This window comes from Enoplosus armatus, chromosome 13, assembly GCF_043641665.1.
Source record: "Enoplosus armatus isolate fEnoArm2 chromosome 13, fEnoArm2.hap1, whole genome shotgun sequence".
Classification (NCBI taxonomy): domain Eukaryota; kingdom Metazoa; phylum Chordata; class Actinopteri; order Centrarchiformes; family Enoplosidae; genus Enoplosus; species Enoplosus armatus.
The window spans coordinates 23,792,177-23,810,969 of NC_092192.1; the positions used below are offsets into that span (position 1 = coordinate 23,792,177).

The 18,793-nt window shown below is 44.6% G+C and overlaps 1 protein-coding gene across 1 annotated transcript in view; it reads right to left on the bottom strand.

Moving 5' to 3' along the window:
• LOC139295533 (CXADR-like membrane protein) overlaps positions 1-3,112 on the bottom strand; it is a 33,862-nt gene extending 30,750 nt beyond the window's left edge. Inside the window, exon 1 of the mRNA XM_070917727.1 lies at positions 3,010-3,112. Within this exon, the coding sequence (XP_070773828.1) occupies positions 3,010-3,112 (103 nt within the window). The remainder of the gene's footprint in view (positions 1-3,009) is intronic.
• Between the last annotated feature and the right edge of the window lie 15,681 nt (positions 3,113-18,793).

Consider the following 18,793-nt stretch of genomic DNA (forward strand, 5'->3'; position numbering starts at 1 on the left):
CATTTATGTAAGGAGATATTCGCACATCCAAGTGTCCCTGGTGCAGGTGCGTTGGAAAGTATCACCTCAGGCTTAGAAAAAGAGGATCCCGAGACAAGAGTCCCTCTGGACCTTCGTCAAGAGTGTTTTGATGAAGGTCCAGAGGGGCTGAAACGTTATTATGATCCATACACTGTGATGCTGAGAAAGAGCAGTGTGCGGGACCCTTTTTTTCAAAGCCTGAAAAGAACACGCTATTAAAACTCAAAATTGGTGCTTAAGTCATGGCAACATACAATATAGATGGTAGACAACCTTATGGTGCCTTGGGAAAAGTCACTGGATTTCAAAAAGGTTCACGAAACAAAGTAAAATATAGGACAAAAAGCCTTCACTTTGAAAGAGAGTATCCCGGGAATGAATGGCACTGCAACTGATTTGCAAGTCTTTGAATTTCAGAGAAGGAAGCGCCTTGACTGCCACAGCAACGTATGTTCCCCTCACCCTTCCGTGGGCTACAAATGCGCACAAAATTCAACTGATCCTTGACTTCAGTCTGCAATGATATATGTAATCCTCTCACAAGTACAAAGCAAGCCTCAACCCTCCCCTTTACATCCATTCATCTGTCCTTGACATCCAGTACCTCCGGAATTTCCATTAAATGACGTGTCATTGTGGCTAGTGAATTTATCATTAACCCATATCATTATCAATTAACCTTATATACACACAGTAGGTACATACGTGTATATATTATAATGTATAATGTATTCTTTTGTTACACATGCTCCACTGAAAAACATACTGTATGTCATGCTCATCCCTTTCACTTATAAGCTCTCTTTCAAATAAAACATCTTAAGATATGAATGGAAAGTGTTGATCTTGGAACTGCATTTATAACATTTACAAAGTAACCGTGTCATCATATGATATTCTACTGGAACCACTGCAGAAAATTGCAGATTTAATATCCAGGAATTCACATTACAGACACGACCACTGACTATCACAGCGCACTGGGCTTCAGCCTGGTCTTGTTTCAGCGTGGTTTCTCCTCGTCTCCCCGCAGTTCACCTACAGACCAACTGAATCGCAAAACAGCTAAGGGGTGCTCGCCAGTCTGTCTCAGCAGGGACAAGCAATACAGGTGGGCGACGTGAATGAATACGGATGAGGTGAGACGTCTCGTGGCTATAAATAGCTCAAGCGGCGGCGCCAACTGTGCTTCAAATGAAAGCGCCGCACAATCAAGTGAGCAGTGGGACTTGCAGTGCTGCGTTGCGCTCAGCTGGTCGCGCTTCTCGGGAACATCTGTCACTCGCTTGATGCCGGTTTAATTGAACTGCTGGAGGAGAGTAACTAATGATCAAGTCCATGCGCATCCACAAGTAACTAACACAAGTAATTAGTCAAGTGTAAAGAACACCTATGAGACCTATGACTATATGAGACTGTCTCATATAACAATCACATGTAACTATCAACGGAAGACCTCGGATCCCCCATTGTATGTGCGCATTTGTAGCTTATTATTACTAAACAAGACTATCCTCCCGAGAAGAACAACAGCATCAGTGATTTCAGCAAGTAAAAAAAAAAAAACGACATCTCTGTACATGCAAGTGACAAAGCCAAGAACTGGATACTGGACATCCAAGATGGCGGCCATCCATTTGAGTGAAATAAACCCGACAGGTTTTCTAGCGTCTAGGTTCGCTCCCCACTGCAGGCCCTGCCCCCGATCTGATGAATACACATTATTGTTCTTCTACAAAACCTTTGCCGTAGCCATTTCAAGATCACTTTTCAAGGAATATTCCCGGCAACAACCTTTTGTTGAATATCAAACACTCACAATGTGTATGCTTGAAAAGTAGGTCTGAACCACGGTTAGCTGTACATTTAGACACATTCTGTTGAGTTGGGTGGACATTTGAATACTTGGTTTCGCTATGAAGCTGTGTCACTGTTGAAATCAGCTGCACTACGAACCTCTCAGAACCACCTTTTCTCGCAGTTCCCAGTTCGTCACGCTGTGTTCTCCTCCTGTCCTCCTCCTGTCCTCCCCAATTTGTTTGAGTCACCTGCCGCCAGTGGCGGCAACGTTTTCTACAGTGAAGTGAACACTCTTACTTAGTCTTCTAAGTCTTATATCGCACAGGAGTTCACATCCCGAGTCCTGTTAGTTTTAGGCAGAAAAAGCACTTTTAGACCTATTCCGTTGAGTTGACTACAAACCTTTCAGAAACGACCATTCAAGTCTACGAGACTTTTTCGCTGGGGTTCTCCTTTAATGTACTGTACTCTTATCAGTTGTCACTAATTCATTCAAACCAGCTAAAGGAACCTGTACGCCATTATTTCCTTTTTTTAACTAACTTGCCAGCTCAGTGGTGAAGTGATGTGTGTGTTTTGAGGAGAAGGAAGACAGTGAGAAAATGAGAAGGGTCTATGTGGCCATGAAGAAGCATTTACATAACACCAGTTGGTAAAAAGGGTCTTAATGCACGATGAAACCCTGGTGGGCACTGCTTGCTTTTGTTGTACACAATGCATAAAACATTGAACAATGCATATTTAACAAAATAATAATAACAATAAAAAAACAACCTAACCGAAACATAGTCAACAAAATATGCTTGGGTTTGAAAACAGGTAGGTGCCGTCTAACTTGCTGCTGAGGCGGGGGTTTTTTTCTTCCACTGCCTAGTCATCTAAATGCTTTCAATATAGATTCATTGGTATGCTGAATGATAAATGAGGCCCATTATTGCTACAATTCCCTCAAGCATGCGTGCCCCCCCTCCCCCCCGCCCCCCCCCCCTCCAGCATAGCGCACACACACACACACACACATATGCAAAGTTAATGTTAGCGTGTGCACAGGCTGTCGGTCGGCGCGCTGCCAGAAATGTGCTCGAAGAAAGTGATGGGTTTACCTGCAGAGCAGCAGACTGTGTCCTGCTGCTCTGCAGGTGTGTGTGTGTGTGTGTGTGTGTGTGTGTGAGGCGAGGTCCTCCCTACTTGCAGCGCAGAACAGGTGGGAGCGTGCCAGCACTGCGGAGGTAGCGTAGATGGAGGCAGGGAAGGGGTTCAGCCAGACGAGGAAGTGGGAAGCACTGCACATCGAGGCAGGAGCCGCGGCGCCTTTCTGTCTTTTCTCTCATAAGCTTCATCTCCTTTCATGTCTATTTTCTTTTCTTTCTGTTCTTTCCCTTCTCTCTGCGGTGCTGCATGTGACGCAAAACGGAGGCGGAGTGATGGAGGAGGAGAGTTCAATGGGCACCTGGCAAGAGCACTCGGCCTGTAGGGCTCCTCCGCGGAGTCGCTTCCGGCTCCCGGCTCAGCTCCACAGTCAGGACGAGAAATGCACACAAAAAAAATAAAATAAATACAAAATAAAATCGCGCAGACACTTCCAGTAGAAGCGATTTTTTGCCCTTGACTTATATTTAATCAATTATTATTGAACTATTAATTCCTTAAATGTAGCATATATATTATAATATTTTACAGAGTATGTCTACATAGCACATAACTTGGGTTTCTATGCCAGTGTAGCAACATATATCGACTCAATAATTCTACTAGTAACAGTATCTTATGTACTATTACGCTATTGATTTATTCCGTCAACACAGGACATACACTTTCATAGCTTGAAGACTGAACAAGTGAAGCTTAATCCTCTCTTTAGGTCTCTCTCAACAAAAAGAAAAAAAACACGCACTCTCATTCATAACTTCTCTTCGAACAACAACACACTACAGCATTTTAACTGCAGTCAGCTTCATTTTACTATGAAAAACTGACCACTTTGGATATTTGATTACACGAGATGCCGATGTGTCTTACTTGTACTGTAAACCTGGAGAGCTTTAGAGGAGACGGAGGGCAGAAATGGTTAAAACCACATGTATTTTCTTCAAATAATTTGCCCGTTTCTTATGTTGTGAGCCTCAACATCTGATTATGTGGCCTGTGATACTTTATTGTCATGTACACTACTCTGTTGTGTACTATTGCGCTACGGTTCCGCCTAACTCTTACATATGCTACACTTTGCTGCTACTTTATGTATACTGCTTAACTCTTTCATTCTGTTTTCATTTTGGCTTCCCTAGTGTATTTATATTTTCTGTTCTTAACCACCATTCATTTCACATTCGGTTCCATCTGTCTGTGCTATAAAAGGCTTATCTGAAAAGTACACTAACTTAGCTCTGTGTTCTTTGTGGTATAATTATAAAGTGGATTATTAAGTGCAAACAAAACTAAGCAAAAAAAAAAACACTAAAACTGACAAAATGATCAAACGTTCTAACTCCCTTTATTCAGTAAACACGACAATAGTACTCCGCTGCTACTGTTCAAAGTCAGGTGTGCATGCTCTGTATACAACCAGAGGATGCTCCAAAGTTACATCCTTCGGGGATGTTTTTTCCTGTCCTGACAGTGGAGCTGACTTGCAGCCCTGCAGGTAGACCTCTCTCGCACCCAGCGGACCCGGGCCCGTTGCCAAGGGTGCTATATTGGGTTGCAATGCCGTGACCCTTTTTCACCGAGCACGGTTGATTGATGCGCCGTGCATGTCGACGGGGGACACCCCCCCCCCGCCAAGGCACGTCACCCTCAGCCACAGCTGTGAGAACAAGGGGCGACAAGGACGCGACAGTTTCCCCCCACCCCCCAGGTTGCTGAGGTGTATTTGCAGTCTCACACCCCTCCTCTACCGGTATGTGTTACCGGCGAGATCTTCAATTTTAATTATTATGAGCAGTGCATGCTTTACAGATGGTCTCCTTTAATCATTTGTATAGCATCCTTGTGTATTTTGTCTGTATTGATCGGTTGTGGAAGGAGGGTTTGGACCAGTCAGTCTCTCTAGCGTGAACAAAATAAATGCAACTTTCAACCAACCATACATAAATTAATTTAGCAAGAAAATCACACAAGGAAATATCTTGCATCGGGGCCATAATGTGACATAATAGTGCAGCAGCACAAAACTCTTGGTTAGGTTCAGGGCACCAAAACGACTTGGTTTAAGCTTTCTGGCAGAAAGTATGTGATAAAGACACAGAATCTCGTGGGTCACAGAATCTGGTGTAACACCGGTAAGGGCAAGATTTAGAAATGTATACATGAAGTATTATTTTCTAGATCCATTTATTGTGATCATTTTGAGATATTCTGGGATCACTTCATTAGATAACGGTAAAACTACACACATTTTTAAGGGATGTGTTTAAAAGTAGTTGGCTATTTGCATGTTATGATTTCTTTTTCTAATATGCTACTGTATGTATCTATCGGCTTTACCGCCACTTTCATCACACTGGGTTGGTTTTCCTCCCAGTGGCTGGAATATGGCTGTAAACTGGATCCCAGTAAGCAGCAATTCTTAGTGGCTGGCACTGTAGCGTCATGGGTGAAGAAATAGTATAATAAATAATGAATATTTGCCTAATTTTATGTGGATGTCCAGTCAGTGTTGATGGTAAATGAATTCAATTGAAGCAATAAATGTCAGTGCATGCTACATTGACCGAGAAAGCTGAGTTCGTTTTTTTTGCAGGCAAACCCGGAAGTTAGCATCGCCCCTGGTTCCCTCAACAAAAAGCCAATGGGATTTTTCCATGGGATTTTGGATTGTTGCAGAAAATAAGATCTGTGTTCTTTGTTCAGCTGGACAACCTTTACTAGCACGATTTTTTGAAGCGTAAATGGAAAAAGCTGATGTTAAGTTATAAACTAAACTGCACCATGGTCGCATTACTTCATCGTCACCACCACTGAGCTTCACTTTTAAGAGAATATAGACAGGTATGGATATATAGACAGATAGATGTAGACTAGTGAGTAGATGACTTTCTGTGTTTGGCATGAAGACATTAATGTCCGCGACAACCTCTGTAGTCTCATTTAGCCGCTTGTTAGCAACCCGCCTTTTGTAAGACACATAAAAAAGCTTCAAAATTCAAGAGTGGGGGTTATCTACTGACCTATTTTATGTTGTAGAACAAAACGTTGAAATCTTTTAAGCTTCCGTTAACCACCTACCTACCTTACCTAACCGAGAACCCATTGAATTCGAGACGAGGGAACCAGAAGTGTAAGAAATGCCTATTCATTTCCGGGTTTTAGGACTCATTCCTGCAGCGCTCTATTCCCACCCATGAACAAGCATATGGCGACAGTGGCGAGATGAAACTGTTTTAACAGCCAGAAACCTCGAGCAGAACCGGCCTCTGGGTGGGCAGTCGGTCATCGGCCTCGACCGGTTGGGTTGAGAGAGATGCAGCATAGAGATGTACAGTAATAGTAATGGTAGTGGTAATAATATTAATATTGATGAAGAAAGGTCAGTAATATTTCTGGGAATACCATTCGCTTGCCTCATCCAGCACCACCGACGGATTCGGGGGACAGGAAATTCACGCTGTACGCTGAATCCGCACACTCCTCTCCTTGACTAAGGCTATCAGCACAAAGGAAGCACAAGTAGTCAAGGTTGTGCGGCGTCTGGCTCTCATTTTCTCCTTGAATGAGATTACAGTTTTCGAAGGGGGGGGGGGGGGGGCAAACCCGGAATATCCGACGGGGGCAGATTACCTGGAATTTAATTATTCAAATGTGCAAATACAATTTAAGATAAGGCAACAGGCAGCATTTCCAAAGTCCTTTGGAGCGGGTTGATCATGCTAAAGAGACGTTTACTCCGACGCCTGTGAGAAACAGAACAGCAACAGTACGAGGTGTCACCCAAGGAAACTATCAGAGAATCAAAGCTTATTCCAAAAGCATTTCTAGTTCTTAAAGGAAACGCCCTCAAAGCATGTCAGTAATCGTTTTGTTGTCCTTGATCTTGCTTCTCTCCGACTGCCACTAACTGAACACTCCCTGCAACTGCCTCGCGCCGCTGCAGCGCTACACTCCGTTTCGCTTATGGATACTGACTGTGCGTTGGGAGAGTAGTTGTATTGTTAATCTACAGTCTAAATGCATGTCTCAAGGCAGTTACAGTAGGACCACAGCCGTCACCGTGTCACTTCCTGTACTTGTTCCTTGTCACATTACCGAGATGAATTCCTTGTACATGTTTTGCTCCGTGTCTTTGGATCCGACTGTAATATTCATTTACATGAGAACTCCCAAAGCGTGCGGCATGTTAAAGTTACAGTTTATGGGTTAAGTTTATCACAAGACACATCTCGCTTCTGCTGCAAATAATAGTTCCATCGAGGGAGAAATTTAAGACTCTTTTTTTCCCCGGCACTTTGGTGATTTTCTCCACTTAACAATCGAGAAACCGGTTTACTTCAAAATATCCAGTGAGGAAGATGAATTCAGTCTTTAAATAGATCAAATCTGAGATCTGGGAACTAGGCGACCATCAATAAAACCCAACTGATCAAGGTGCACAAGCAGTCAGATGAACCATCCACAGTTTATCCGGATTATTACAGTGCCTTAGTGTATTACCAGCAGGAATGATGGCCAGAACCATGAAAAGAAGTAACGACCAAAGTAGGGGTTATTTATCCCCCCCCCCACAGTATTCTTTGCAGCAGCCACTACTAAACAAATCATTTATAGCGTGGACGGCTTGGAGACAACGGTCATGGTATACTGGCTAGAGTTTTTGAGTGACTACTTATAACAAGTGCAGCGTACAGGACCACACAGCCTGAGCAGAACTGAGGTCTAATTGGCAAACGGTCGATGGGAAAGCAAAACACAGTAGCCATGTTTGCCGCTAACCGACAATAAGAATTTTGACCGGTTAATGCTATCTAATGACCCAGAGGCAGAGGTGGACACCTATACGAGAGCCAGTCCCCCCTCATTGGATCCTCTTGACCAGCGGAATAGTATTCAGGCGTTCTCCCCGAAGCCAGCCGCTCTAAGCGAGACGCTACCTCTGCGTTCCCCCGGACATCAGGAGCCATCTGAGCGGGTGTCTCACAGTTAAGCACCAGACTAAACCCCCACAGCATGTCGACACTTTCCACAATTCTGAATAAAAACCAGCGGGCGAGCTGCCTGTGAGTCAGGACTGAGGGAGGCATGGCCTGTTTATTTCATTTTAGGACTATCCGAGCTCTGAGAAAAAAAGAGCTAACCTGTCGGTTGTATTTGATCATTAAGTGGCCTATTAAAGTCTGGCTCCTGTTTGCTAGGCTCTCTTCTTTCTTTTCTTTTTTTCCCCTCGACACAGGAGATCTAGGCTGTTACGCGTACTAAAAGGTTCTATACAGCAGACTAAACATTACATTTTAATCTTGTCTGTTAACGGTTAAGGACCGGTTCATTCTAAATTAGCATCCCCCCGTCAGATGAATGAATGGCACAGTCCAGTATCTTGCAACATTTTTGAGATGTTTGTGCTTGTTACTGCTGTGCGATGACAACGCTTGCTGTCTCCCCATGTAGGGTAAGATATCTACTGTAATCATGAGCTTTTCCTTTCTGTAGCTCTCAAAGCCTTTTGCCTCATTTCGTTTCCGTGAAGGAAACAGCTTCAGTCAAACGCACCGACTGGCCTAAATGAGCCTGATGTGGAGTGACATTCCCTCACACCCAGACACGGTAATCTTGAACATCTAATTTTCTATAACACATATAATATACCACAACCCTGGTCTGGTCTTTTCGCCCCTGCTCTTCGCTTCTTTCCCTAAATGCCACATTTCACCACAGACAAATCCAAGGTAGGTATCAGGGAAGGAACGGGTTGCATTTTATTGTTTTCCCCCTTTATTGGAAGCCTTGCACACTGCAGTTAGGCTGTCAGCCTGCATGAGCACCAAGGCAAAAAGGCCAAGAATAGACAGAAGAGAGGACAGCTGGTGAAAAGAAAACACAGGAAGGGCAATAACACCTGCCTTAAGACCAAACAGAGAAGCAATCAATTTGTCTCTGGCCATGAAGAAGATCAAACTGCATTAAATCTAAATCATTTTTAACCTTACTCGCACAGGGATCGTTTCAGACTAGTATTATTTTAGCATTATGAATAGCACGTCAAGCTGCCTTTTAACAGTTCCACTTAAGCAAACACAGAAATGCACAGGCCTGCTGAATAATTTTCACGTTATGACGTTATGGCCGCCTGTTGCGAACCTAAAACTTTTCTTCATGACAATTTTTTTCAGTGAATGGCATAAAATACCACAATACCCATGAGCCTCATTCCGGGGTTATTACGGTTCACAAAAACTAAGACTGAAACTAAAATTTCATTAAATGATATGAAATTAAAGCAACAGTTTTCAAAAACACAAAGACTAAATAAGAACTACAATGCTATGCCACTTACGGTTCTGTTTGACTTCTTGAGAGATGCTGGCCTGACGGACTCGTTCCAGGCGGTTGGCAGCAATGCAACACAGCAGATGCCGGCTGCCGTAAAATCCCAAAAGAAGAAGAAGAGGCTTGCTATGCAAACAAGATTTTCTGAAAATGGCTAAAGCTGCAGGCAAAAAGGGCGGCACAGTCCTACGTGGGAACGTTACGGCTGTATGTGTTTCCCTGTACTGTTTGTCCTCTTTCCCTTGTCTGCCCAGGTGTGCTACATGATTGCCCAATGAGGTGCGCCTGGCCTGGGTTAGGGGTTAGTTCTTAAAGATCTTAAACCAGCATCAGAGGAAAAAGGCTTCCTTAAACGACCAAAACACTAAATGAAGACAACCAAAAAGGCACACAACAATCCCAGGCTGAGAGGCAGCAAACCTAGCAATACCATGCCAGAAACCTCTCTCCATCTGATGCTGGTTGGGATCTTTAAAGCACATGTCCCAGGCCAGGTGCACCTCACTGGGCAATCAGGATGTAGCACGCCTGGGCAGAGCAAGAGAGTGCGGAATCTGTGGCTATCCTGTACAAGTATGTATAGTGAAGACGTATAGTTTTGCGTTGCTTATTGGAATTACTTAAGTTTCCTTTTGTGCACTTGGAATTAATCTAAGCAAAAATGGCAAAAAAGACAAAGAAAAAGCCTATTGTACTGTAATCCCTCACATGACGATTTTTTCGCAGTTTTAAAGCTCCCATATCGTGCTCATTTCAGCTCTATATTTTCATTCTGGGAGTCCACTAGAGTAGCTTTGCATCACTCACAGTTCAAAAAAGTCCTTATTTATCTTCTCCTGGCCCTTCATGCGGCCCCTCAGTCCCCCCCCCCCCCCCCCCCCTGTCTGAAACAAGCCGTTTCAGACAAACTGAACAACCTCCAAAAACTTGAAGAGTAGTCCTGAGCAGAGCGGCCCAGAGCGGGGGTAAGTGTGATGACTGCATAGGTGTGACATTACAACCTTACGGAAGTCCCGACGGCTCGTTGAAAGGCACAGTTTCTGAATACGGGCTGTGTGCATTTCTCTGTGATGCTTTCACAGTATTTATACAGCACCAAGAGCTGCTTTAAAATCAAACAAGACATAGAAATCACACTTTCTACAATACGGGACCTTTAAGCAGTGACTGATGACCACCTGACCACAAACACCTGGTAAATCCAATGCCAATATGTCCCAGCTTTACAAGTCGACACGGGCTGCCTGACCGCCCCATTAAACAATTGACCGACACATAATGGCTTGTGTTCTTCAATTCAAACAAAGAGAGGGCTGCATTTGTTGGCAGCGTTTCTCTGAACCTTTAGAAGACACGACAGGCTTCGTCAACCCGTTCTGACTGATATTCAGTCTTGAGATACGAAAGGATGGCAGGCCCTGATCTGGGACACGGCTTTCAAATCTTAACCCATTTAGGGATGAGATCTTGAGATGCGTTCCAGATACAAACTCAAAGGATATGTGTACTATAGGTCTCGCTGCAGGCTTTATTTTCAGAAGACTTTGGGTGCCATCTATACGCAGGAATGCAGACGCAAGAGAGTCAGGAAGTCTTTAGCAGACCTGCTTTAAAAGCATAGCGGGCGACCTCGGCTTAACGGGTGACTTGATACCCTCAGCGAGCAGGGATCAATTCACCCTATTTGCTTTTCATTTCCAGAGAAAATATGTGCTTTGCGCGCTCCATTCCTGACACCACTCCGGCCAGGGGTTGTTAACGGACACACTCCCGCTACTTCATAGCGCTCGCAAATCATTCAGTGCCGCTGCAGCTCATGCAGACATGACTAAGCCTATTAATTATATCTGCAACACCAACCAATTTGCGTCAAACGCCTCAATACGGAATTTATTTGGTTATATAAGGGGATGGGCTGCACTCAAATTGTTTCTTCCAGTGTCTCTCACAGTTCCTTGATGTGTGAAGTGAAGATTTTTGTTGCTGTCATCACAATATATTCCATGATACAGCTTGTTAGAGCTGTGCCTCCTTGCCGTTTCTTCGGTCCCCGTATGAACACTACTTTTGAAGAGAACTTTTCAGACAGCAGACGTGCCCAGCAGCAGTGTTGTCAGATTGATCAGATATTGTTGATTTCCGGTGTCAGATTAAAGAACTCCGCGTCAGTCAGGCCTCCACACAGAAACAGGAATAAATTACATTTACCCCAGTATTGCTCCCTGTCATTTACAGGAGGCTAGTTTGACATGAAGGCAGCATCTCGTCTACGGAAACAGCATGATCGCTGTCTTCTACAAATAACCCATGGCCGTTTCATTGACAACCCAACTCGGCCATGAGCCCTCCTCCGCAGCACTAAATCACTGCAGCACATGCAAGAAAGCGCACCCACATGCCTCTCAATCCAATATCGCAAGACAAATATTTTGGAAATGAACATCATCCTTCGGCTCTCGCCGTGAAAACATGGAGAACATACGGTCTCCATTACAGGAAACCAGAGCCTCTCTCAGCAGCTGGACAGAGACGCTTCCTGTCGTACAATTTAAATTCTGTAGAGCAATTTAAGGTGTAAAACTCAGCTTTTTTTTAAAACAGCATTGTTCCAAAATAGGATGAGCTCAGATCTTTAATTAAAAAAAAAAACACTTTTTGAAATATTAACACCATTTTGACAGCTGCCGAGAAAATACTGCAATTTCGGTGGAATAATAACATCATCTGGATCCTGGACTGTAGCTCATGAATTTCAGCTGACAAAACTTTCTCGTTGTTTTAAAGCCCTCTCAAAGCAAGAACAAAAAAAAGGCACAGGCCGCACAGAGTGTTACATGACTCCCTAAATAAGCATTATTCTGGCAGCCATCCATGCCAAGATTTGAATAATGTGGTCGGGAAAACCAATGGGCTCAACATCGGACTAATATCATGTTCTCTGTCCCGTCGTTTTCACCACAAAATCAAACTCTCTTCAGTAAAATGAGCACTCGTGTGCAACCTCCTCAAGGACCTGTCATGCAAGTAGGCATACGGTAGAAGCGTTTAACCTCTGCGCAATAAACACAGCGCCCGGAGCTCTTTGGCTGCAGCACAGCTGGTTTTTATAAATAGCCACTGGCCTGTATGGCTTGAATAGTAGCTGCTCCCCAAAGTCTCCAGTTATGCTTTCAGCGACAAAGAGAGATGGTTTTGGTTGTTTGGATGGACGGAGTGAGGGCAGTGTGTGGGGGGGGGGGGGGGGGGGGGGACGTTGTCACAGTGATTTTTGTCAGCTGGCTGAAGAGGTGCTCAGTAAGGGGAAGTTCCCCCCTGCTGCTGCTGCTGCTGCTGCGCTCAGCTAATTAAAACTCACCCTTTTTTTACACATACCAGTGCACACACACACTCACGCAGCCCCAGTGAGTTCCACAGGATTACGTCATGCATCCGCTGTCAGAGAATTCTATACTGGTAATTTCGGTACAGGTCCTTTCTGATAATAATACAATAATACTCGTGCTTTTATATAAACTGAGAACTTCTATGGTACTATAGGAATTAAAAAGGCATGCAGTTTCAGGCACTCAACACCTTTCTGCGATCAATAAGAGCTCATTTGGGTCTAAAGATGAATTTGATCTTGTCTAATGCCTAATCTTGTGTAATGCAGTCCGCCCAGGGCGTATAGACCCTTTCAGTGCAGACGCCGCGGTGTTAGCTGGAGGCAAAACCCGAAAATATCGCCTTGCTGTCTAGCTGCTTGCCAGAATCGAGGGAGTAATGGCTCCAGTCCAAAAAGAAAAAAATCAAACACAACTACGGTTAAACGCTATTGTAGCTCACACTTCATATCACGTGAGGTTAAATAAAGTGTTGTCTGTAGGTGTGGACAACGTTACGTTACAACTCTCTTAGCGCATTAGCTAACTGTGTTAGTTAGTGGTACAGCCAGAGACAAAACTCGTCTGTTAAATCTTTTGCATTTCAAGCCTTAGTACATTTTTTAAAGATTGATACGCCCACAGCTTCTGTTTACTGTACATGCTTGGTTTCTCTGTCAGGGAGGTGTAACGCTAAATGTCCGGCCAGGTAGTCCTGCCAGATCGTCCGTCCTCTGAGCGAGCGTGTACAGGTTGGCCAGTCTGGCCCCACTGGTTCATGTTCACTTTAACCGAGCAAGTGGCCGTACATATTCACAGAAACTGAAGCCATTGTTAAAAAACAAGCCAACAAAATGTGCGAGCTAGCGTTAGCGCTAACACGTTCAGGGACTTATGCTGCCTCCACCTAAGCCCGGCCCACAAAAAAAAAAGGTCATAATATTATATAACAGAAAAAGGGGTCCATACTATCTCTTACCTATATATAGCCTGTGGATTTGGTTGACTAACTTTGACTTTCTCTTATATTTATGAGAAGCACAAACGTAAACGCGACCTAGCAACGGCTTCTTTTAAAGCTATCAGTTATAACACAGTATTCACCTCCAAAGTGCAAGGTTTGCTCTGTTCATGGTTCTTATCTTGTACTCTCAGTGAAGTCATATCAGATATATGTTGTTAAAAAAGGAAACGATAGCCAAATCTATGAAAATAAGGTCCAAGCCGTAATAAACTGCCGTTGTCTCCAACAACATAACAATGTACATTCCAGTCACCAGAGGCAGAAATCTCGGACATGGACAACTCAAACCTGGACAAATAAAACTGGCTGTATGGCTGGAAACATTTATAGCACTTGCGTCTTCATTGTGTCTTGTTGTTGTCACGTCAGACACTTCAAATCGCTGACTATCTTAAGGTGTCCGGCGTGATGGGCACCTGAGCGAGATGCTTGCGAGCACACAGTGAGGCCCAAGGTGAACCTGGACTGATACAAAGACGAGATGGCATGTGCATCAGAGACAGAGACAGAGAGAGAAAAGGGGGGGTGGCATGTCCATGGACACTCTGCTCCCTCGTCCCAAGGAACAACAACAAATCTAAAGCTATCTGAGTCTCTTGACCGTCAAAGTCACCTATGAGACACGCTACAGAGGCGGAAAGAGGTGACAAGGAGAGAGGAGAGAGGGACGGAAAGGGGGGAAGAGGCGAAGGAGGGCGGCTGCCAGAGATTTGAGGCAAGAGTGCTGCAAGATGTCACATCCTAACCTCTGGCACTGGAGACTTCTGTCATTCCCCCACACTTGACAGATCCTTTGGCCTGCCACTGGTGATCTCCTCTATATATAGAGACAAGGGGACAGACACGGCTTAGCTCGTTGTTAGTGTGATCAACTCGGTGAAGGCACCTGGCATACAGTGCGTGTCAGGTGCCACGGGAGGCACTGGCTCGAGCTGATCTTTGAGAATAAATTGTGATATTTCTCAGTAACGCACGGGACAGGACACACACACACACACACACAAAAAAAATATCATAAAGGTCGCATTGAAAGCGCACTAAAAATAGTGTGAACAGAAAAGCAACTGGGTGAAGGTGACAAAATCCAAGGGAAGAGCTGGAGGGTGGCTGTCCAGCCCAAAGGACACAAGAACCTCATTCCCTCATCATCCCCTCGGCACATAAATCCTGCGACGGCAAATTCATTCCGTCTTAGACAATTAGGAAATCAGTTCATTTTCATCAGGCTAGTTTTGCTGTTTTCAGGCATGAATGATGGATGGAAAAAAAAAATCTTCAGATTTTTTTTTAACGATACTGGCACTAGGACATTGTATTGCCTTCATTTTCAAGGTCACAAGAGCAGGCGGTTGTTGGATGATAATGGCTTTCAGCACAGCATGCCTTGGAAATCTCCATGCGGGGGGGGGGGGGGTTTACTTCAAACCTGAGGTGAATCAAACACAAAGTCAAGAACGCAGGCCACCCTCAAACGTGTTGTCAGTGAATTAATACTCGCAGAAAACTGCTTTCATTAAACTGTGGCTCCATCCGATTTATTCAGCTGCGTTTAATTTGCGGCAAAAGCAAGGACAAGTTTTCCGCTGCAGAGCTAAGGAGGCGGCGCCACGAGGTAAGAACATGTTGTTTTTTCTTCTTCTTCTTTTTTTTTTTTCCTCCACCATGGCCTGTCGAACTCGCTCCCATAATGCAACTAATGAAAGCTCCCATCACCCCCATGGACAACTGAACTAATTGTGATGTCATGGCCCCGTGCTGTCGTGCCGGCAGAGTGCGAGGCCGGGGATGTGCTCGCATGTGTCTGATGCATGCTTACTAACACACACACACACACACACACACACAAAGCCAGTGGAAACCAAGGAGGGGCCTGTTTATGTTCTACAGACGTGCACTGCACAGTGGATCTACTCGCGATGCGCTTTGTCAACAAAGTGAACAAACGTGCTAAACTTTGCAGAGCTGATGGAAAAAAGACCTCGCATATTGATCGATTTCCTTTGCACCAAACGAAAAATATATAGAAATATGGATACTGACGTGCATGCAGCTTGACACAAGGCGAGTGAGAAGGAACAGTGACATCAGGTGTATGATTTTCTTGGAAATAAAAGTGCAGAGTTCTGGGGGGTGGGGGGGCTAACGGCCCTACAATGCTGTGGCTTGGTTGGTTGCAGAAGTTCCAACTCGCATGCGACGGATGGGATGGGTTGCTAGTGGTGCTGCTCCAGGCTGAGCGTGGCACGAACAGACATGAGTCTCCGTTGTGTGGCTTCCCAGCTAGCGGACAGCTAGCTAGCGTTCATTAATTACACGAGGAACACTGCTGGAATGCTTGCTGCGGGGGTGGGGGGGGGGGGGCAGACCAGATAACTAGGGATGTGCCAATACTGGCCAAAGTCACTGGATCGGATGGATATTGGAGCAAAAAAGTATAATTTGGTACGATCCATCGGCCTAAACTATCATGTTTGACAGTCAATGCTCCACTAAACTTTTCAAGGGGAAACTTCAACCTGATTAACAACCCTAGAGGTTACAAGTGAAAGAAACTTCAGAGCTTGCACTGTTTCAACCCTTAGATACGTCTTTTTGTCAATGCCACTAACTTGATATCGGGTGAACTAGCCTCGAGTTTCAGTTGTGAGTGACTTAAAGGGGGACCTATTATTACGCTCATTTGCAGCTCGATATTTTCATTTTGTGATTCCACTAGAGTAGCTTTGCATGATTCACAGTTCAAAAAAAGTCCTTATTTATCTTCTACTGGCCCTTCATGTCCGAAACGTTTGAGCTTCTGTCTCTTTAAGGCACCCCCCCCCCCTTTCCCAAAAGCCCACTTTCTTCTGATTGGCCGGCCAAGTTTCGGAAGTCTATGGAGGGGAAGCACCCAGTGCTTCTGAGCGCCGCCTCCTCTCGCCAGTGTGCAATTTCCACAGGCAAACTGTAAACGTCGCTAAGCAACCTGGAGCAGAGATACCATATAAGGGACATCCGTGCCTGTCTGACATCAGATAGACCCGGCGGTTGAAAAAAGTTGGAAACGGAGCGTTTTGGGCTCACAGGGATTACTTTTACATGCGTTTGCCTCATTATTTGGCAACGTTTATTATGAATATCCAACATTGTAACATTATATATATATATGGGAAAAGCCCAATAGGTCCTCTTTAAGATGCCATGTGTCTATAACTGAGTCACGTTGTGGGCTCTGCATTTCCTCCTTTAGGGGAGTAGGGTTGTTCATTTTCAGATTAAGAAATTATAAGAGGACTGCATCGGTACTGGCCGACACTCAAGGTTGCGGTATCAGTATCGGCTATCGAGCCATCCCCCACAGATGAGTCAAGTCTCCTGTGGATTTTTTTTTTTTTTAACTAGCCTTTCCCTTTGGTAATACACATCCAGTTCAATAATGACCCCCCCCCCCCCCCCCCCCCCCCATTTGGAATCACACAATGCAAATGCAAACATTCAGAATATTTCCATAGTGATGTGTTTAGCGGGGCTGTGGTACTCGGTGGTGACCTTATGAATACTACTTTTTTTTCCCCTGCAACTTCTCACTGTAACATTCTCATAATGACATATTGGGAGAGTCACACTCCGTTTAACAGCTCATGCCACATGGACCACAGGCTCCTCAACAGTGAGTTTGCATGAAACTTGTTGTATTAAGCTGTATCATGGATTCAAATGAATATTCCAGTGCTGCAAGGTTTTGCCCTGTACCGTGCCGTGTGTTTTCTGTGGCACTCACGCACACACACACGCACACGATCTCCTTGCCTTTTTTCCCCCCTTCAGCAGTATAAATCAGCCCCCGGGGAACGTGTGCGTCGAACTTACCCAAGAACAGAGCGGCGAGGAGGGAAGCAGGCATCCCGGGCATCCGGCAAAAAAAAAGGACAAATCCCAGCCAGGAGAAGAAGAGGAGGAGGAGGAGGACAGAGAGAGTATCAAGAACGTCTCTCTCTGTGGCCGACTGTGGATCGACTTTACAGTTAACTACCGGCGTGTGTGTGTGTGTGTGTGTGTGACCTAGCGGGGGAGCGAAGAGTGCCGCATGTCTCCAGCGCACCGCGTCAGCATCCTCAAGTCATCCAGGCGCAGTAGCATCATCTGGCTTTATTGTACCGATCACCGGCGGAGCGGCTTCTCCTTGAGCTCGCCCACCACCCCCTCCCTCCCCCCCGTACCCAACCCCACCCCACCCGCCCCTCAGCTCCTCAGTGTGCATGGGGTGTGTTTCCCCTGTAGTACACACCACAGCCTCTCTCTCTCTCTCTCTCTCTCTCTCTCTCTGCCCTGTGGTCCACCGCATGGAAATCGAACGAGGCAGTGCAACAGAGGTGTGCGTGGCAGCAGCCGCTAAAAGGGGGACCTCTACAGTCCACATGGACGTACACATATATATTACATTACACACGATGCAGCGTCCCAACACCGGCATCTACCTACAGGATGCTTTTCATGCCACTGTTGTATAAATACGTGACAATAATATCTATATCCCTCCAATATACATATATATATATATATATATATATACTCAATTCAATACACCAATGCACCAAGATTTGTCAGATCTCTTTCTCTTAAATGTGCCATGGTCCAGCCCCCCCTCCACTGTCAGGGCAGCTGAGTCAGTACCACATTTAAAAAAAAAACCACTTGTACAAGTTTTCTGCTTGAAATTCCATTGGTTTTATTTACGTTTCAAACTTGTTATTCTGCTTCTTCTTCTTCTTCTTTTATTGTATCTTTTACTCACTGTTTTATGAACATGCTCGTTATATTGCTTTTATTGTTGGTCATCCATCCGTATTTTCCACTATCTTTCAGCCTGTATACTGTGGTGCCTTTTACATTTTAAAATATTATTATTATTATTGTTATTATTATTATATATAGCTTATAATGTTGGCCCTTTAGACTGAACACATAGCCGACCACAAACTACAACTATAAAGAATCAACCAGAAGTCTCTGCACATGTGAATAGAGGAAAAACACCATCAAGTCCCCATTGGAATAGAAAGTATAAAGATTTTATATACATTTTGTTGTCTTGAATTGCATATGGACTTAGGTCATGGCTATTATA